A 20,829-nucleotide genomic window follows, 5' to 3' on the forward strand; every position below is an offset into this window, starting at 1 on the left:
CTCCTCCATCGATCCAAAATACTTGAATTGATCATCGAAATGATTTGTCACAAAAGCAAACGAGCCCTAATCCACACGGGCGTATTTGACTCATGCATGTAACTCATTGCTCAATGCATGTTTGTATCACACAAATGCGTTGGCATTTACAAGAACAAGGTCAGCAACAGAAGATGGTTTGGGTCCAACCTGAATTTAATCCTATTCACCAAATTCATTTGTAATTTAGTTCAAATGCTCAATGTACAAGATTGATCATGTTGACTTTAGTTTTTTTTTTTTTTTTTGTGCTTGCGCCAGTTTGAGTCTGCAGATAGGATTTGATCTTAAAATGTTGGGCATTATTCAAATTTTCCAGGAACTCATTTTTTTAAGTGTATTTACATGATTCAAATCTCCAGAAACTCTTTTTTTTTTTTTGAACAGCGTATTTACATGATTGCCTGGTCATGTAATACCCTGTAGAAAATAGCATAGGGTGGCGCAAATTCCCCCCAGCAAACCCAATACTGAGATTGGAATAATGCCACAAAATTTTAGGATAAGCACATAAATCAGACAGGCAGAAGCAGAAAAAAAAAAAAAACAGGACGGTAAGGGCGAGGTGTTTTACTTGGCGATAAATTCTAAAAGTACATGCTCAGAGTCCAAAAGTTGAGAAGTAAAATCCTGAGCATTTGAAAAAGCAAATTCAGAAATCCTTTTGGTATATACAGTACGATAGCAATTTGTTATTGTGATCCCAAACTTTTTTTTCCCATCACTACCCAGTAAGCTTGGTGGCGTCGCCCCGTTTCGGCGGCGCGGGTGGGGGTCCTCGTCGGAGCGTTGCATAGCCTGAGATGTTCCCGGACATGTAGCCGCCGTCATTTCCTCCGTTGCTTTGCTTTTCCTGTTCAAGGAGCAGCTCGGGAGGAGGCGGCGGCAGCGCCATGTCATCCATCGTCCCGGCGGGGTCCGTTTTGCCTTGCCTACCCACAGATTTTCGCTTGAGGGTCCGGTTTAGATCGGCGAGGAAGTTGGGCTGGCCTGAGCTGCCCTTAGGTGAGGTGGGTGGAGGTAGCCGGGGTGGCGGTGACAGCGGCGGGGGTTCTGGTGTGGTGTTGCTACGGCGCGCAAATGTCGGCGGAGGAGTCTTTTTCAGGGAGCTCTTACCCCAAGTGGAGTTGTTCATATTAGAGACGGGTGGGGGAGGGGGAGGCGGAGGAGGAGGGGCTTGAGGCTGGGGGTTCACCACGGCTACTCTCGGAGGTCCACTACTATGAGAATCACTCCCAGGAGGAGGTGGGAAGAGCTCCGACGGTGGCGGCGGAGGAGGGAAGTTGACGCACTCGGATGGCGGAGAGGGGAAGTCGTTGCCGGATTGCTTCGCCTGGCTCACTTTGGCCTGAAGAGCCAAGGGCAGGTTGGCCAGGTTTAGCTTGCCGGGTTTGGGTGGTGCACGGGGTCCCCCTGAGGGATCCTTTGACGGAGACCCAGTTGCGCAAGATGAAGTCGTGTTGCTCTGCGGGCCAAACTTACTGAGGAGGTTCCTCCTGGATTCTTCATAGGACGCAGAAGAGTCCGATTTGATGCTGGAGTTTCTCTGGGGGGTCGGAGGAGGTTGTTTAGCTCCTAGACAGGAGGGTGACGTCCTCGCAGGTGATCCCGTGGTCCCAGAAGGAAGCGGCGGGGGTGGCGGCATTGGACAAGAGGCAGGGGCCAAGGGCGGTGCTAACGGCGGAGCCGGAAAACCAATACTGTTGACTTGAACCGTGTCCGGAGGGGGTGGGAACTCTGACGACTGCAGCTGCTGACTGCCGACAGGCTGCCATCTCGGTTTGGACTTGACCGCAGGTGGGGAGAGGGGAACTTTGGTGTTCTCCGTGTGATTGGCTACTTGGGTGGAGGAAGCCCCTGGAAAGTGACTCGCCAGGTGTTTCACCAAAGATGAGACAGGGGGGGTTGCTGTGGAAACAGGAGGGGGCTTAGACAGACTGTGCTGCTTGGGGAGAGTCGGCGGAGGCTGGCTGGAGGTGTAGCTTGTCTGGAGACTAAACTGCTTCTTGAGGAGTGCGGGTGGAGGAGGGGGCGGCGGGGGTGGCAGTCCACCCATGGTGGACGCTGGCGGGGCTGGTGGGAATGGCGAGACAGGTGACACGGGTTTGGGGGCAGTATGAGGAACAAATCCCGGGCTGAAGGATTTGGGGGCCGCCGGCGGAGGTGGTGGGAACTGGGCCTCTGCCGCCGGAAGCTGCTGGGGAGGAGGTGGTGGTGGTGGTGGAGGAGGAGGTGGTGGAGGCGGCGGTGATGGATTAGGAGCGGGAAGCGGGGAGTCTTCAACTTCTCCGTTTGCAGACGGGAGATCTCGTGGTGGGCTGGGAAACCTTTCTTTCAGTGTACGCTTGAGACCGATGGAATACTGGCTGATGGGACCTGCCGTCGATGGGGGCGGGGGAGGAGGGGGTGGGAAGGCTACTCCGTTGCTCTGCGGAGGCGGCATGAAGGCAGCCAGGGCGTTTGGACTCGGAGGGCCGAACTTCAGCGCAGCCATGGCGGAACCGGGGGTCGGCATCGACGGCGGCGGCGGAGGAGGAGGAGGGGGCGGGACATTAGTCCTTGCTGCAATGTGATTGACATTTGGTTTGACGTGCACCTTTGCGGTGGTCTGCGATGGGGGAGGTTGCATCCGGTGGTGACTGGCAGCCTGGTTCTGGTTCTGCAGCCTGGTTATTGTACTGAACTTGTACATGTTGAGTGCTGGAGAGTAGTGTGACATGGTTTGGACTGGGGGTGGTGGTGGAGGTGGCGGAGGTGGTGGAGGCGGCGGCGGTGGAGGTGCTGGCTGTTGTTGTGGGGGACACTGGTGCTGCTGGGACGGCGCGGCATTCCAGTTGCTTCCTTTCTGCTGCGGTTGTAACGATGGAGGCGGTGGAGGCATTTGGCTGGAGATGTTCACAGGCTGTTGGGGGGATATGTGGCTGTAGGTGTGGGCCTCCTCCTGTTGTTGTTGCTGCAAGCGCTGAGGTGACTGCGAGACCTGTTGAGGAGACTGTGGCTTAGGGGCTAGGTGCTGCTCAACTGTCCGTGGCTGGGGATGAGCCTGAGGCTGAAGAGGTTGAGACTGAGGAGCCGTTGTCGGGGCCGGGTGATCGACTGAATGTTGGCTGTGGTGGCGGTGACCGTGGGAGGCGTGTGGCAACGTAGCTCCTCTGGAAGCCTCCATTCGCATCTGTTTCAAGCAGAACATGGGGTTGACTACCAAAATGGAACTTCTCTTTATAGACCAAAAACATACCTTGGTATTTTCCTCTAATTGAGTGCCCCTCTTCCATGCCTCTGAGAAAATGGAACTCACGACACTCTGGGAGCGACCGTGAGCGGAGCCCGTGTCCACGCCGCTGTCTGAATGGCCTGAATGATTAGATTGTGATTCTGGAAGGATGGGGGAAATAGATTTTGAACTTCAAGTGGAGAACATCCAAAATGATTCCTATTGAAAATGACCTACCGGGTATGCTTGCAGAACTGGATCCTGATCGGATGCTCGAGGTAGATAGAGAGGACCAATCATAGGCTGCCTCTGTTCTTTTCATGGCCTCCTGATAGTTCATATAGAGCTGTTTTCCATACTAGAGGCAGAAAAACAACCCCAACAAATCATTTCATTTGGACAGGGATGTTTTTTCGAGGCTTACCTTTGCGATTCTAATTCCGTTCACCCACTGGTGCAAGGTCCTGACATCATCGCAGCACAAATACTTAATATACTGTGACTTTTTTTGGATCTGCGGATGCTGTGGATGGATGCGACAACACTCGTTGCTGTATTTTCTCGTGGTGAAGAACGAGAAGTACAATGATTGAGGTTACCTTCAAAGCCAGGCAGTAGTCAGTAGGTGCTTTATATTTGCTGCGATAGTCTTGACCATAATAGACATTAACGTGGTCCAATTGTAGGAAGCACACCAGATCTCTGGATGCCTTCAGGAAAAAAGGAGATGATGTACATAAGATCAAGCTTGCGGGGTGCGCAAACTGAAAGCAATCTCCAAAGAAATCGCAATGAGGTCCCTCCCACACAGAAAATGACGGAGAAACTGGAGACTCACACACCTTAGCTTTGCCTTTGGGGACATAGTAGATTCCAGAAGCCCTGAGGAGAAAATAGCGCTTCTTCCATGACTTCTTGCCATCATCCTTTAGCCACAGCACACCTTCAATCTCAGGCACTGACACGGACCCGCCACAGAAGCACTCCTGAAAATGGATGTTGAAAAAGTTTTTGTTTTTTTCCCCCCCCTCCAAGGAAAACATGTCATGATGTGGTTGTTCATCCCACCTCTAATAAAGCCTCCTTATTCCTGTCAGCCATTTCTGAAGTCTCCTTTCGGCCCAACAAATAGTTCTGGATGGAGAAGATTAGACGAAAATGTACTTTGTGATGAATAATATCTTCTGATTCATGTTTTGTTTGTGGAATATGAATTAAACAGGCCAAATCCACTTGTGTTTATCTATTTGGGGGCAGCCATTTTTGTCACTTGCTGTCGACTGAAAATGACATCACAGTTGCTGGTCACAACTGATTACGACTCAGCACTTTTCTGTAGCTGATAAATATTTTGCTGTTTAAGTCATATTCATCAGAATGTGATTAGACGAGTGGAGGCAAACACAACAAATTATTGAAAAGACAATTTTGGGCTCCACTTTGCTTTTAAGTTAGGTAGCTCACAACATGTTCCGATAAATCATTGATTTGCATTCGAGATTTGACCTACTTTGAATTCTCCAGCGCTCTTGTTTGTTCTTGAAGTATGCATGAACTATATGTAGCCTGACAAGAGTATTTAGCATACAAGCAATCTCCTTCTTGCTTGCATGGAGGTCAGATACCTGCGGGTTCTTGAAGAGCGCGTATTTCTCGATGCGCTCGATGAACATCAGCTTGTTGTGACTGTCCCGCGTCCAGTTCAATAGATTTTCCACCAAGTTCTCGTGATCCTCGAAAATACGTTCTGACAAAGAGAGAAGACGAGATGCGACAGTTTGAAGCAGCTTTCGTTTTCCCCGGTCATTTTGTCAAGATCATACATTTTAAATGGGGGTATAGGTACACATTGTTAATAGTGTAAGAAAGGACATTTTTCAATTTTTTATTTTATTTATTTCTTAATTTAATTAAAAAAAAATTTATTCTAGCTTTTTCCGGATGATTTAAACATTGCCGCAACGCTACAACTCTCAAAGCTGATTCATGATAACCGCTGTAAGTAAAAATGTGAAAAGCAATAACGGATCTTCTTACCCATCTGCAGCTCAGTAATGGTTTCCACCAGCGACCAATCCGGGCTGTAGCCACAGTGCGACTTGTCCAGCAGACTGTCCAGCACCTGCCTGACCGTCTGCCTCTCGTCCACCATCATGGTCTTGGAACTCTCGTCTGACATGTGCACCCTGATCACCAGCTGAGAAGGTCAAAGATGCTTTATTGCTCAATACATATATTTGACGTGACCTAGTTTTGGATCCGTCGGGTTGCAAAAGCTTGTATACAGAGGTATTAACGGGTCGCGGTTAAAGACCAACTTCCAGTAATCTGGTTTTGCATCTAAATCACAGCAAAAGTCGAAGAAGATTAAACTCAACTTGAACGTGTGAGCGAGCAGCTTGTCCTGGTGGGAAACGGAGTAAAACCCTCAAATGCTTGACCTCCCCATTTGCTCTCCCCTGATCCCAGCATTCAATCAACATGCGGGGTTCAAGAGAAAGCTAAGAAAGCCGCATGGGGAGTTTGGCACGTCTGGCCAAGCCACTCAAAACGGAAACCACGTTGACGCTTACTCTGAAAGCTTCCATGACGAAAGGACACGAAATGGTCAACATTTGTAGACAGTGCAGCATTATTCATTTCACTTCCTAAGCCTTTTCATTTTCAATGAACAGGAAAAAAAAAAAAAAAATCTGCTTCAAGTAACGGGTATGTATGCACCCTATAGTATCTCTTTTGCAACCTCTTGCAGATGCACGCTCACAATCAAATGCTGCAATGACCTACTTTCGGGGGGGGGCTGTGAATGAAGTTCACAAAGGAATGCAAGATGCAGCCAATACGACAAGACAGCCGTATCCGCGCCAGTCGCAGAAGCTTCACAAAAGCAAAGAGGGTCTTACCTTTTTGACCTGAGCCTCTTTGATTTTCTCCAGGGCCACTCGGATCTTCTCCGCCTTTAGCTTGGCGGCGTGCTCCTCCTGAATGGTTTGAAATAGCAGCGCGGTTAATCGGTGCGCGCGTCGGACTGTTTTCGAACCTCCTCGCCATCCCTTAAGAAAGCTCAAGTTCCACTTTGACGCAACCAGCCTCGGATGTAAACGGCGAGAATGCATTTGCTTGACTCACCTGCCCCCTCCAACAAGATGCCATCACCTCCATTCTGCGGGTTGCAAATAAAACACCTCCTTGTGTACCCGGTGAATTATCCACCAAAGCCAAATCTCATCGATTACCACGTGGCTCTGCCGGGAAAACCCAATTTCCTTCTGGAGATCAATAAAGTATCTACCAGTTCCATCAAATATGGCGCTTGTGTTCTGGATTCTTACGGAGGAGGAGCAGTAGCAGCAGCAGCAGCAGCTCCCTTTGATCCCTCGTACGAGGGGAAAAACGAGACAATACGAGGGGATCTCGGCAGAGCGTCACGGGCTTCGGTTCACCGAGCCTCCTTGCTCTCCAAAACATCTAACTTACAAATGGAACGCCATAAAAATGCTCTCAGTTAAGAAGTCAACTGGGCTTCCATGATATAATGCCAGCAAACGTGCCAAATGAACACAATTCAACTGCTAACATGAGTAAAGAAGGATGCTCCTCCCCCTTCTAACTTCTCTCTCTCTGGTTTAAGAGTGTGCCTGAACGAGGGACACCCACAAAATCGCACTTCTGCCAATCCAGTGAGCTCCATTTTCCACGACTGTCTCTCTTTGAACCAATCAAGTTATGGGGGGGGTGGGCTACCGTGACCACCACTGACCTCAACACTAACGCACCGAGACAAGGATGGAGAATTTGGGGAAAATGTTGAATATTTCAAGTCGTGTGTGTGCGTTAGCCTCAAGGTGGGGGTATGGAGGAGCTCGCCTCAAGCCTCTTACCTTCCTTGACCCAGACTACTGTTTACACATGACTGACTCGAGCAGTGTTTGGCTGACACGTACTGAGCAGCGGCAAGGCTTTTAGTCGCCAGGGTTGTGCCGCCTGGACAGTCTCGCTGTAGCTTTAATCTTCCTTTTTCAATCTTCTCACACGTGCGCACGGACACACTTCATCTCATTCGTATCCCCCAAAAAATGGAGTCGAATGCAAGCGGCAACACAAACTACACAAAGAAAATCTTATCCTCACTTTTTAGTTCTCAAGAGAGAACCCTTAAATTGTATTAAATTCAAGGTCAGATCCAAGCAACCACGTCACGGCCGTTTGCAATGTATTGTGTGAGCGCCAAAGTCTGACACGCCTTCCAAAATGATTGTGTGTTCAATATTAGTCCAGCCCACCAATGCAAGAGAAAAGTGATTGTGATCAACGTGAAAAGCACAAGACGCATCGGTGACGTGCAGAAAAGCAGAGAAGGGTGACTCAATATAGACCAAAAAAAAAAAAATCAATAAAATCACCTTAGTCAGGAGGTGAGAAGGCTTTCCAGCTATGCTTTTCAGAATAAGCGAGGTTTCTTGGTCCAGATACGAGTGCTTGGGGTGAGAAGAACAAAACTTAGCAACCAAGAGGAAAGGAAAAATTAAGACGTTAACAATTGTTGAACACCACTCGCCCAAAAAAAAAAAAAAAAAAAAAAGAGGGATTTTCGGCTTTGGGTGAAATTTCAGCCTCAAAGGGACTCGACGCATTCCACTTGAGCTTTTCCAAACTTTTCAATGAATAGAATCGATGTAAAGGTGTTCCTAATATTGAGGCGGGTTCAGGCGATCAATATTAGGCAGTGTTATAGAAAAAAAAGATATAGAAGCACGCACATGCACTTACAGTGGCCCGATCCACTTCATCCTCCTGTGAGGTGAAGTCGAGGCGCCGCCTAGCCCTTTTACCGTCGCCCCACCGCAGTGTGACATGCTGCAAACGGCATGCGGAACAAAGTGATGCAAACCAAAACAAATAGAAACACATGCAGCGCATGCCAAACGGAAACACCGATCGTTTCTCCTTGCGAACCTCGCCTTCAATCGTTCATTCGGGAGCGAGTCCCGTCGAGAAGACGACGAGGCACTTATTAGCAAACGCATGCGGCGTTCTCACGTGCTAAACACTTCTTGTAAATGCACACACGAGCTTCATGCCGTACCTCTGTGCTGGTTTGGTTTTGTCTCTGTAGGGTGGGGCTGCTCCTTCCGTCCGCCTCAGCGCCTTTATCAATGTCTAGGGAGTCCATACTGGACGCCGAAGCGCACGCCGAGTTGACGCTGGAGCGCTGGGACGGAGCCTCCTGTTCGCTGACCGCACCCACCGAACCCGTCCGCCGATGGTGCTGCCCGCCTCCCGATGAGCCGGACGAGGGACGTCTCATGGTGGTGGAGGAGAAGGAAGACGAGGACGACGAGGACGACGAGGACGTCTGACGCGCCGCTTCGTCCATGCTGAGCGAGGCCTTCTCCAGCTGAGAGGTGATGTCATCCAGGGAAATGTTGGAAGCCACAGGGCGCGTGTTGACGCTACCGCCTCGCACCGTGTTGGCTGGAGATGCCCGAGTGCTGCTACTGGCACTTCCTGGGGTTTTTTGCATTTCAACCACATGAATGTAAATGTGAAAAGCCTGCCTACCTTGCAAGTCAAGGGGACTAACCTCCACTACTGCTTCCCCCTCCACTGGTACCTGGCTGCTTGGTACTGGCAACGCGTCCCCCCGGAGCACGCTTGCTCTGATTCCGAGAGTTTGGCTTGGAAATAGTACTGAGCTCCTGTTCTATGGTACACAAGTCAGCCATCAGAGCATCCAAGTCGACCGTGTCGCCCTGGTTCAGTGCCTCTGCGTGAAGAAGAGATAGGTTGTTGAAGCAAATTGGCCCGTTAATGAGATGAGGTGAAGGCTCTCACCATTGATGTTATACATTGAGAAGCGGTAGGAGAAGTTGGCGATGTTTGTCTCTTGCCTGAGCGGAGGCTTCTGCAGTACCTTCTGGGGCCTGCCGTCATCCATGCTCTATCGAGAGGATATAAACAATTACGGGAAAACCAAAACAAACATTCATCTGCTTTGTAATCCCGCACAAGATTGCTCGTAAATGGAGGTGGTCAAATAAAAGGCGAGTTGCTAGGATACAGAGTGTGGCAACAGTGTTCACCTTATTTTAGTTCCAGTCTCATCCTCAAGTATGTTAACCAACCTGTGTGAGCTTGTCCAATTCCCCCAGCCAGGCTCCAAACATTTTGTCCAGGTCTTGGTCCTCCTTGTCACTGTCCTCCTCGGCTCCATGATCCAACTCGTCATCTGATACCTGCTCCATCTAGCAGACACATCCAAAAGGCAAGTCGTTAGTTGAACATGCATCCAAAATGTGTTTTTTTTTTCTCTCCCCTGCACACTTAAATGTGAATTTTAGCTTCGGCTGTTTTGGTGAAACTTTGAGTGGGCACAAACCACAAGAATCACATGATGCTGCGTTACCATGGAGACAATGTCATGCAAAGCAGTCTGGCACACGGTAGCAAGTGGAGAGAGACAGGCAGGCAAAGCCAAACCACTGCTGCGCGCTTTCAAAAGGTGATGACACAGCGCCCTCTTACGGACTCATAGGGAAATAGTCAAACTGCAGCTGTGTGCCATTTCACCCATACTCGAGACGTTGTTGTTTCATTTCAATGAGTAAGCTTGTTTTTTTTAATGAGCTAATTTGCATTTTGACCTCTGCTTTATTTTTATTCAACATGACACTATGCAGAAGAGATATTATTTCGAAGAATGAATTAAAAAAAATGTTACAAATGTAACAGAAATGCATGATAAATGCAAAGGGCTGCCAGTTTAGTACACACTTGTAAAATAACAAATTGGCCAAGAGTCATGCTAATAATGTAAAGATGCAGTGACATGACTGAATCACGCCTATTGTAAAATACTTCATTACAAACACATAGTCAGCAAATTGTTAGCAGTTGCTCTCATTGTCTTGATCTAAACGACCCCCTCCAGCCAGCCCTGCTCAACTACTTAGGATTATATATCCACACACCACATGGTCTTTTGATCTGCATAGAGGTTCATTTGGATTGTCTAGACTGAAGTGACTCCACCATTGCCGCAAATGAGTCAGACAATGTGTACACACCGATCAACAAACCAAAGTAGCCAAGCGGAGAAGAAGTACGCCGCACATCAAACACCATCGTTTGTGTTTGTGCAAAATTAGACTGCTTACACACAGATGGGTGTGGGAGAACCAGGAGAGAACCAGAAGAGAACCAGAAGAGCAAAATGGCTTGAATCCAACTGTCTCTCTGTGTGCAAACACTCCCTTTTAACAACTGTGTTTGGACAGCAATCAACCTGTAGTTCTTCAAGACCTATTTGCCAGTAGACACACACAGACTAACATCAATGAATATGCTAATACTTTCCAACTGAAAAAAAAAAAAAAGAAGACTGACAGAATGGACGGGAGGAAACGACAAAAACAGAAAGCGGCCTGCTGTCGTTTTAATGGAATTGCATCCTCAGCGGTGGACGCCGGTGCGGTTTTAAGTGAATTACCACCTGAGCCGCTGCTTTTAAGATTAGAGAATATGACCCCGAGGGAGGTTCAGGGACGCTTGGAAAGCACGCATATGTCCTAAGGCATCATTTTCAACCAGACAGCGTTGGCCTTTCATCTGCCGATACTGCAGAGGTCCTGCTCTTTGGTCTGTGCGTGACCCACACTAATCTGTCTCCTGTGACTAAGGGTGGCGAAGGGGTCAGGAGGTTGCGATGGTTCACAGATCGCCAGTTCCCTTTGCTGCCAAAGGCTGAGCAGAGACGACAAAAAGAAGTTGCAAAGAAGACACGAGCACATGATGAAAAGAAGACCATTTCTATCTTTAGACACTCATCAGAGTGTTGGGACATCTGAAAATAAGTGTGTCGAATTCCCGCACTCTTTGTAAGAACACTGAGTATGCCAACACTCGGAAGCCTTAATGTTCCTAATACATCTTATATTTTCATACCTAGGGTCAATGAGAGTTGAAAAAATAAACTTGCTGACTCTGCTCATTTTCAGGCACATGACATGGAATAAGTGATGCTGCCTGAAGACGACTTTGGCACCAAACAGAATGTGGATTCTTCCAACTCCAAGTAAGCTTTATTTTCCAAGAGTCTTAAAGCAGTCATTTTTGAGTCAGCGAAAGATATTTATGATCAAATTGAACATTAACGGGGGGAAAGAAAACAGAGCACTTGAATTTTTTTTTTCATATTCACCAGGTTACTTTGTGGCTCACAAACATTGACTCCAGCAAAAGTCTCTCAAAGCTGACTTTTGTGGAGACAATCCTAAACATGTCCATCACCGAAATAAAAATGTCGATAACAGTGAGCTTAGCCTTTCCTATTCTTCTACTACTACTCCACAAATATGTAGCAGCCCGGCTAATTGACATGCATATGTGGCGGCCATGTTGGAAGGGACAACCCTGGCCATCGAAAAATATTGAAATTAAGTCGTAGCTCGAGTATTACTTAACCATGTGCCGGCATCCTTTGTTTTTGCTTTACTTGCCATCCATACATATAAAAAGGCCTTTGCCCCTACTAGCTTATTGACGCTAACATCTGTGGTCTTAATGTCTCGTCACAACAGCGGCAGCGTGTTGACTCTGACCGATCAGTCTTGACTTTCAAACTTACCAATGAATCCTTTCCTGGCTTAGTCACTCAGGAAACAGGGTGGTTGGCAAGAGAATGAAAAACACTATTGTAGTGAAATACCCCTACGATGACAAAGTCGGAGATAAGTTGGTTACATCCTTCCACATGCAGAAGAGAGCCAGGCTGAGTTTGACATGGCTAATGCCTGAGCAATCATTCCACTGAAGCCCAACAAGAGGAATGCAACTATGACTCATCCTCTGGCCGTCAACATGTGTTGAACAACTGTCATTATGCCTGGAAAAACAAAAAATCACATTTTCATCAATGGTCAAGACAAGCTAGTACTTTTTGCAATTGCTAAAAAAAAAAGTCAGGATGAGACAAGGTCAATGGTCTGAAATTTGTGTTGGTTCAATTAAATAGTGATAGAAAGAGGTTATGGAAAGAAAAAAAAAAAATCGAATTTGATTGTAAATGGAGCAAATGGAAAATGAGGAGAAGCTATCTTGGAACGAGTTCGACTTCAAATGACACAATGCGACACGTGCCATAAATAAGAAGCGACCACGGAAGGTCGCAACTGATGGCGGATGAGATGGAGGACGGAGTCAGGGAACGAGGGAGTCGCCTCCATCTGAATAGCGAGGAGAGTGCAATGAGGGCAACCGAGTCCAATGTCATTAGTCAACTGTGACTGACAATGTGCAAGCAAAGCAGAAGTTGTTAAATTAGCGCACTGAAGCCTAGCGTGACACAGACTTACGCACCCAATTACCGAGGAAAGCTGAAATGGGGAGGAAAGCGGACACAAGGCCGACAGATGGACAGCGAGGAGAGTCAAAATCAGATTGGTCAGCAGATGCAAGGAACAACAGCTCCCCGAGATCAACCAGAGAACATTGGTTTCCATGGTGAGCGCTCTCGCTCTGCAGACACATCACACCCGGACGGCACTGCGAGGATTGCCAGTCACCGCTGCGGCGACGTGATTCATATCAGCAAAAGCATCGTAAAACAGTCATGACTTCAGAGGTGGGCCATTTTCTTAATGATGCCGAGCCATCGTCCGTCGGCCCAACCAAAGCGCAATCGTCATCGAGTCGTGATATTTTAACGTCAGTGCATTTGAGCAGTTCTTCAGTTTGATTAAAATGGGAAACGGCTTGCAGTAAATATCAGTGTCCGCCTTTGTGATGAAATCTATCCCGGGTTTTCATTTGTGACCAAGTTTGTGAGTTTGAGTCATAGAATATGTAATAATTCCACATTTACACACAAACATAGCCAGCTTCATTAGTCGTGAATGAGGTTTTTTTTTTGCCTTAGCAATGCGGTTAGCCACCGAGTATGATGCTCTCAAGGTTTGTTGACAAATAGGCTTTCTTGAAGAGTCGTGATCAATCATTTGTCCCCATAAATCTATATTTCAAGTGGGTCTTAGGTATTGTCTGTGAAATGCACTTTATTTTTCTTATTTTCTCTTGTGTTGAACCTTTTCCCCTTTCAAAGATTCTTTCCAACTATTTACTCAATGATATTTGCTTGAGGATTTAATATTCGTGTCAGACAGATGAAATGGAGAAACGCGGTGACTTTTCAAAATAAAATATTTTCATAATCCTGAAGTTTTCTATTTGTTTGTTTTATTGGCGGCATCTTCGGCTAGTCGTGTCAAACAACACAATGATGCCGACATTCTCGGCACTTTTGTCAAATAAAACCAAAGTGAATCACTCTGACTGTAAATGCAATCTCATAATGATTCCACTCCATACTAACTAAATTCAGACAAGCACTAAACCAATTCTCTGCTATTATTTGCACTAGAGGTAAAAAAAAATGGCTTCAGTCCCAGACGCTATATGGTTTCATAATGAAACCAGAGAAGGGGCTGAATGTCTACTACCTATTTGACAAAAACAACACATCCCTCCTTGACTTCAGCAAAACACACAAATGAATGAAGTTGATCGAAAAGGGCTTCTGCGACCTCAAACGAATCTCTGGAAATACATTACGACATCTGAAAATAAAAACATAACCAAGCAGGATAAACAAGGTGCAAACGTTAAAACTCTGCTGCGGTCAGCATAAAATAACCCGTTCGGCCTCTTGTGTCAAAATCTGTCACGCTTGGCGTTCACGTGGTTTCACTTAAAAAGGAATTATCTCCTGAGGCTTGGCTCCTCTTTCATTTGGCCTTTATTTCGAGGAACGAGCAATAATAAGCGCAACTTCTGCGGTTGTGCATTTGTTTTGAAATCAGCTGACTGACAGATATGCACTTTGGAATTTATTACCACCAGCGAGCATCCATTAGTCACCCCCCCAGTTTACAGGAACTCTTACTTCTGAAGTGGCTTGGCCCTCCTTCCTACTTGAGGTTGCAGGTCAGTCCAAACCACCACTCCACTCTGACGGGGGGGGCCTTTAAGAGACAAAAAGGACAAGCAAAGACATCAGTCACGGAAATTCCCCGGCAGAGGAACAGAAGGAGCTGGCAGTCGGAGGAGAGCAGACTGATCCTTCTGTTACGACAACGCAACAGAAGAATTGCGGAGAGAAGCAACAATTGAGCTCGGAAGCATTAAGTCGACTCTCTCTCGCTCTCTCACCATGTGACCATGTTCATTTATGGCCATGATTGTCACCAAACGCAATTGAAGTAGACTGAGAAGTAAAGAGAGAGAAATCAGCTGCTGAGAAGTCTCACCAAGCTCAGCTGTTACTTTTTTTCTTCTTCTGTGCAGCAACTGCTATTCACGCCACAACCGTACGGCCTAGCACAGAAAGAAACACTGTGACTGCATATTTCCATGGCAAACACACGCCAGGCGGCAGAGTTTGCGTGTGTTGTTTGTTAGCACACACACGTCACCCATGCTAGCCCTCAGGCCCCGCCTCCTTCCAGCTGCCTGATACAAAGTGTGCACAGTCAATGTGTAATAACACTCCATCAGCGTGGGAGCAGGTGTGTCAATGACACATGGACCAGTGCAGCTGCAGAGGAACAGTTGCTGAAGCCACAACAGGCCTGGCCGGGCTGGGCTGGGCCGGGCCGGGTCAACTGGCAGCTGCTCTCAGGCACGAGACAAAGAAACCGTGTCATGAAAAGGAACTGAGAAGCAGACAAATATATATATAGATTATTTTTATGTGGAAAAACGCCAACAAATGCACACTTTATATTATTCATGTATAATCCCAAACGCATGAAAGCCAGAAGCAACATAAGTGCACAGTGGAGACTTTTCAGAAAGAGAGGACGCCTTGTTTTTTTTTTTGGGGGGGGGGGGGGGGGGGGGTGTTAAAAACAACAACACCCTGCATACAGCCGTTAAGACTCCACTTTAACAACAGAACAACTGTAGTTGTGAGAACAGGTGTGTCCTTGTTCGCCCACGCTTCACCACCATTAGCCGCACTCCTCATTTCCTGTTGGGGCAGGAAGTCCAAAAAGCACGCCAAAGGCCGTGATGATGTCATAAGGGAAAGAGAAAGACGGGACTGTTGTCGGAGAGGACAGTCGATGCGTGAAGAAACACAGAGAAGGACTTCCTCTGAGCACAAACCAATGGCGCGCTTTCTCTGAACATGACCACTCTTGTCAGTCGGCTGAAGATGCATTCGTATCGATCGGCGACTCGCTTTTAGTACGGATGACGGCGTAAACAAGTCCGAGGCTTTTTCTTGCCATTGAACACGTAAAAAACCGGTTTGAGTGCGAATCGTATCTTATTACGGGTTATTCGCGCAAACAGCACTGAGACAAAGTCGCAAGGCTAGCTTGAATTGTAAAAGAGGTCACGTCTGGTTGCCATTACGAGGGGGTTGATCTCCCTTCCTCAGCGGGATTCGCCACGCTTCGTGCAGAGAATGCTCTGCGAGGGAGAGAACACACATGGTGAGAATTATGGAATAATGCTGCGTCAGGAATGTTCTCACGGTGGCCCGTGGGGTCCGATGGAGCGTCCCATTGGCTGGCTAGCTGCCAGTAGGCCTTTGGAGAGAATATAAAAAGTTTGGTCATACACGGCCTCTTGCTGTGGCCCGAATTATGACTCGTTGCTAGGTCCGAAACATCAATCTCACACTCATTTGAATCATCTTTGCATCACTACTACAAAGGAGTGACGCTAGGGGGCGCAGTAGTGCCAGCTACTTACATGAGAAGCAAGCCCTTGAACGAGGGAAGTTTTCAACAAATTGATTCTCTATCTACTAATGATGGGCAAATGAAGCTTCAAGATGATTCATGAACGCGTCGTTGTGTTTACTTAGACCTCTAGATGGCACTCTCTGTTCACCAAAGAGCTGACTTGCCATTTCTTGAAAGCCTCACTTTAATTCAACATTGCCATCTAGAGGAGCCAAAAAATACAACAACTGGTTCATGAAGCTTCATTTTCCTATCACTACTATGTACATTTCTAATTTGCTAAGTATATGGGCGTGTTCAAAATCAACAAAGGAGCAGTAAGGCCATACTGTGTATTATGTAAAATTGTATCGAATCTTATCGAGGTGTGTTTTCTTACATTCGAGGTCACCGCTATTACAAACAGAGTCCTAAATGAAGCCTCGTGTAAAATAAAATAAAAAAAGACAATGAAGATCAGTGGGCCTGCTTAAAGTCAATGATGCGAATGACTTCTACAAGCTGCCAAGCAAAAACCACCAAGTGACCTAAGCGTCCTAAATCCATTTCCACTTTTCACCCCGTTGCTTCCAGATGCTTTGAGGGCAGGCTGCCATGCGTGCACATCCTCTGCTTTCCCCGCAAACTTGGCGCTCAGCATCATGACCACGCTTTCAAATATTAAGACTAATTGCAGGCCAGAGATCTGATTGGCTTCAGTGCATATTTCATGGAAAAACAAGAACATGACATGAACTTTGCTGCTCGGTCGCTGGAGGGAAAGTAAACACCGTTGACCAGCACAAGTACACAAATGAGACCTGGTTGACACCGGCAATGTTTTTTTTTCCTCAGGCCATTTAATTCCGGCAATGGGTTGATGAGGAATAAATCCTTCTCCCATATCGACACGTGACACATCAACCATGCCTTTGCTGTTCTACTCTGAAGTAGCGTAATAAGCCTAAAGCCAGACACACGTACGTAAAAAGATTCTGGCTTTATTGCGATAGCTAAAGCGTGACTATGTGAAGACATTTTGGAAAAAAACTCAAATGAATCACCATTGAAATCTGATGCAGAATGTTTTATCCTCCCCCACCCCGACTAACTAGGATGTCAAGATCTCTCTGGTTTCTTGACTTAATGGCAGCCACAAAAACATCTCTCAGCTGAACGACCAGAGCAGCATTTCCTGTCACATGCATCATTGGCTTGAATGACTGACCTTAGATATTATTGGAGAGGGGAGGGAGAAATAAACAGCAGGCCTGCAGTAAAAAAAAAAAAAAAAGCCACCTCAAATAACCCATGAAGCTACTTTAATAGAGTGCTAAAAGATGATGCTCACACAGGAGACAATCAACTATACCCGCCCTTCCAGACTCCCATTATGCTAGTCCTACAGGAAATGGATGGATAGTTTTGTGGTTCATTGTTGACATGTAGTGTGTTTTAGGTCCGTGGAGAAAAAAGAAGAAAAATTCGGGGAATTTTCTGGCTAATACAACCATTTTTTTTTTTGGTAACTTTTTTCCTGGTAAAGTAGCACAGAGACAATTGTAGGTCAATGGCAACCCTTGGCCAGAGTCTGGCCCCTTATCGCGAATGAGTGGAGATCCGCGGGTAGTGTGCCCTCCTTGTGCCTGCTCCCATCAACAAAGTCGCTGGTGATGGGAGTAGTTTATTGGCAGAATTTGGGACGATCTCATTCAGAAGAGGATTTCTGAGGTTAGGTTTTTTTTTTCTTCCTAGCTCACTGTCGAGGTCTGCACGCCTGAACGGATCTTTCTTCGGACACAGTCATCCGCGCGTGTACAGTCAGGGTTTTCCAAACCTAAAATGAAGTTCTACGGGCTTCACATGTAGACGTTTGTAAACATCTAAATAAAGCTAGGCTAACTGTTAGCTTATCTGGTAACTTTAACGCAGTGGCAGACTGATTTAAGTGTTTGATTTTGAAGTTTACTTTCAGGAAACTGCCTTTTTAATGTTGTTTTGTTGTTTTTTTATAAAACACCATGTTTCATATTCAATTTGAAGTGTTACGGCAACTCCATTAGAACCACAACTGGACCAGAATCTCGTCAATGTGGGGAAAAATGCTCAAATTGGCCTGATTATCTCGAGGACCCCCGCCTAAGAGGTGCAACCAAATAGGTCAATTCATGAATGAATCTTTCTTTGTTAAAGTTTATTTAAGCACTGCGTGTGCTGATATACGCTGTGCATGAAAAGGCCAACAGGAAGACCGAAAGTTTGTGAAGCAAGAAAGATTTGAGGCTACACTCACGTCAACTGACTGTGGCCTTTGTTTCCAAAGGCTACGGGCAGCTGCTGTCAAAGGTCAGCAAAATGTTAACAGAACAACGGCCTTTCGTGTACAAGCTAGTGGGGGCACACCTAGGCAATATACACATTTTTTTTTTCTTTCCCAAATGTGTCTGTGTCGCAAGATCAGGTTACACTTTGGCCTCTGGTGCGCCATCAGAGTGCACCCAAGTGGACGTTTGAAACGCAACCTGAGGAAATGTACACTGCTGCCACCCCACTTGTCTTTTGTACGGGGAATTTTATGCCCAAGGACACGGGTGGCTTACTGTTTGCTCGAATGCTTGCTTGGATAGTCACGCACGGCCCGTCACGCGACACAGTTGACGCCGTTACAGACAGAAAAATGAGTCTTACATGACCATTACTCATGGTTGAAACGAATTTGACTTTTGTTATTTCTATTCAACCCCCCCCCCAAAAAAAAAACAGTGAAGGGTGCAAAAGCTTTCAGCCAAGTGACTACAAATGTGAAAAACATGTTACTAGCTATTCCTTCCAACTATGTGGAGAGGGGAAAAATGATGACAAAGCATTCATGTGCTTTTAAACAGAAGCCGTGAAATGACTAACTCCCTTCCAACATATTTTGCCTGGAAATCTAATCCGTGTCTGCGCTTTTTTTTTTTTATGGCTGAGCTGTACAGCAAGAGCCCAAACATTGCGCCCTGGGGCATTTAAGTCTGCTGACAAAATGTTTTGCACAATCCTGTACACACGTGTGTGTATAGCTTCGATTGACTCTATACACATCGATTGCTGATGCGACTGGGCCGATGAATCCAAACATAACAGATTTGTCAACACCATCAAGCGGACACAAATATTTCAGCCAAGTGCCCAGAGGAATAAAAAGTCGTCAGTAAAAATACATTTTCCAGATTCCTGAGCATCTTTCTCACGTCGTGTGAAATGGGAATCCTGCAAAAGAATGAAATAAAAGCTGAAAGGCATCTCACTACAGGGACCACAACCAGAACACCAACAACTTGCACTGGAAGCAAACATTGCCACCACACTGTGAAGAATGCAAATCATGAATCCTGTCTGGGAATAAAGATCTGGGCCAAAAAGGGCTCTCTGGGTGTCATATTCTAGCCAAACTTCCATATTTTGGAGAGAGAATACCTTCTCTTGGATAACTTTGGCAGTACAAATGACAGTCAGACGCTGGCATGACATTGCGAAAAACCTTTGAAGCTCACATGTTGTGGTCATTTTGGAGCTTTGACCACTAGCCTTGGCTTGAAACGACACTAAACACAACACTTCGTTGGTTTGTTACCTTTGAATGGATGGATGGATGCTTGCTAACTCATGTGAACATAGCCAAATCCCAGGCGGTGACGTCAACAAACAATGGGGGATTACGTTCAGATTTAATAGTGATGAGCTAGAAAAATCACATTTCAATTGTTTTCAAAAGAGCCCTCGGTCATAAAAATGGGCATTTTTATGAGGCCGTACGCGCAACAACATCATCGGCCATGAAGCAGAAGCAGCTGGCCTGGCCTGGCCTCCTCTCTCCCCCCCTCGCTCGCCAGGGTGGAGACAGCTACGCTTTCCTTCCACAAGTCCATTCCACGCTTTAATAAACACCACATTAAATCGTTGCCTTATCTGTTTGTAACCCGACTCCCCGAAAACTGCAATTGCCATTTTCCTAGCGGCCCTTGTCCCCAAGAAAGGAGTCATTCAATGGCCGCATTTGAAAAGAAGGGGGGGGGGGGGGGGGTCTCCAACATCCCGTCCACACATCCTTTTCTTAGGGCCGGAGGATTTACGGATGCTCCTTTAAAAATTGGAATAGAGTTTGAGGAAATGCGGCAAACTGGTGCTTTTCTTTCCACTGTCAACGGCGTGCGGCTCAGCGATCAAATACATGGATGAATTAAACAACGGTCTTACCCATCAAGGGCGTTCCCGAACAGCACAGGGAAAGTTAAAAAAAAAAAAAAGGAGAATAGAACGTACACACGACCAGGTAGTTGATAATAAATTAAAAAAAAAAGAAAATGAGTCATGCTTACAGTCAAATGGGACTCACAAAGAGGGTCCTCTTCTCTGGTTGTCTCCTTTTCCCGCGGGGGGGAATACAACAGTCGTGTGGGAAAGATGCGTCACACTTCTTGGGTCTCGGGTGGTGAGCCGTTTTGAAAATATATCAAAACTACTTGAAAGTATCCGTCATCGTCATGTTTTCACGCTCAGTTTCATCTACATGTATCCCAGACCATTAGCCAGCCATTCTTCTCCCGGACCGCGGAGGGGACACGCTGCGCGTTGCGCGTCTGTCGTTTCCTGTCCAACCCAGACTCAATGTTGCCTTCACGTCCTACGCATAATCGGACAGAAAAGTGTCGTATCTAATAGTCGCAAATGTATCATCGCGTCGGGATACATAATTACCAGTTTCGCAGTCGCTTCTGTTCGAAACTTAATTAAATACACGCATCGTGCTACGTGCATTAAAAAAACTTACAAACCTTCATAAAACTCGCGACGTGTACGCATTTA

At 46.6% G+C, this 20,829-nt stretch overlaps 1 protein-coding gene across 6 annotated transcripts; it reads right to left on the reverse strand.

Annotated features, from left to right (window-relative positions):
* Positions 1 to 264: 264 nt before the first annotated feature.
* On the reverse strand, positions 265 to 20,647 carry raph1b (Ras association (RalGDS/AF-6) and pleckstrin homology domains 1b). 6 transcript variants are annotated; one of them, XM_085908176.1, is made up of 18 exons: positions 20,360 to 20,647; positions 14,193 to 14,271; positions 9,379 to 9,498; positions 9,089 to 9,194; positions 8,838 to 9,020; positions 8,340 to 8,761; positions 8,024 to 8,110; positions 7,657 to 7,731; positions 6,157 to 6,234; positions 5,291 to 5,450; positions 4,879 to 5,000; positions 4,322 to 4,387; positions 4,096 to 4,239; positions 3,853 to 3,963; positions 3,678 to 3,776; positions 3,491 to 3,611; positions 3,278 to 3,414; positions 265 to 3,211 (listed from the first exon to the last, which is right to left on the reverse strand). In XM_085908176.1, exons 3-18 carry the CDS (start codon positions 9,496 to 9,498, stop codon positions 764 to 766), a joined length of 4,479 nt encoding a protein of 1,492 aa, XP_085764302.1. In that variant the 5' UTR covers positions 14,193 to 14,271; positions 20,360 to 20,647; the 3' UTR covers positions 265 to 763. The 6 variants fall into 6 exon arrangements, with proteins under 6 accessions (XP_085764302.1, XP_085764293.1, XP_085764311.1 ...); XM_085908167.1 differs by having other exon boundaries at positions 20,343 to 20,647; XM_085908185.1 differs by lacking the exon at positions 20,360 to 20,647 and adding an exon at positions 14,557 to 14,782.
* Between the last annotated feature and the right edge of the window lie 182 nt (positions 20,648 to 20,829).

This window comes from Syngnathus leptorhynchus, chromosome 1 (assembly GCF_054491065.1).
Source record: "Syngnathus leptorhynchus isolate UIUO chromosome 1, UIUO_Slep, whole genome shotgun sequence".
NCBI classification, from domain to species: Eukaryota; Metazoa; Chordata; class Actinopteri; order Syngnathiformes; family Syngnathidae; genus Syngnathus; species Syngnathus leptorhynchus.

Coding starts and splice junctions, on each gene's coding strand:
- raph1b (XM_085908176.1), bottom strand. CDS start 9,498: ATGGAGCAGGTATCAGATGACGAGTTGGATCATGGAGCCGAGGAGGAC. Junction 4,388..4,878: donor CGCTCTTCAAGAACCCGCAG/GTATCTGACCTC, acceptor TTCTCCATCCAG/AACTATTTGTTGGGCCGAAA. Junction 3,415..3,490: donor CAGTTCTGCAAGCATACCCG/GTAGGTCATTTT, acceptor CCATCCTTCCAG/AATCACAATCTAATCATTCA.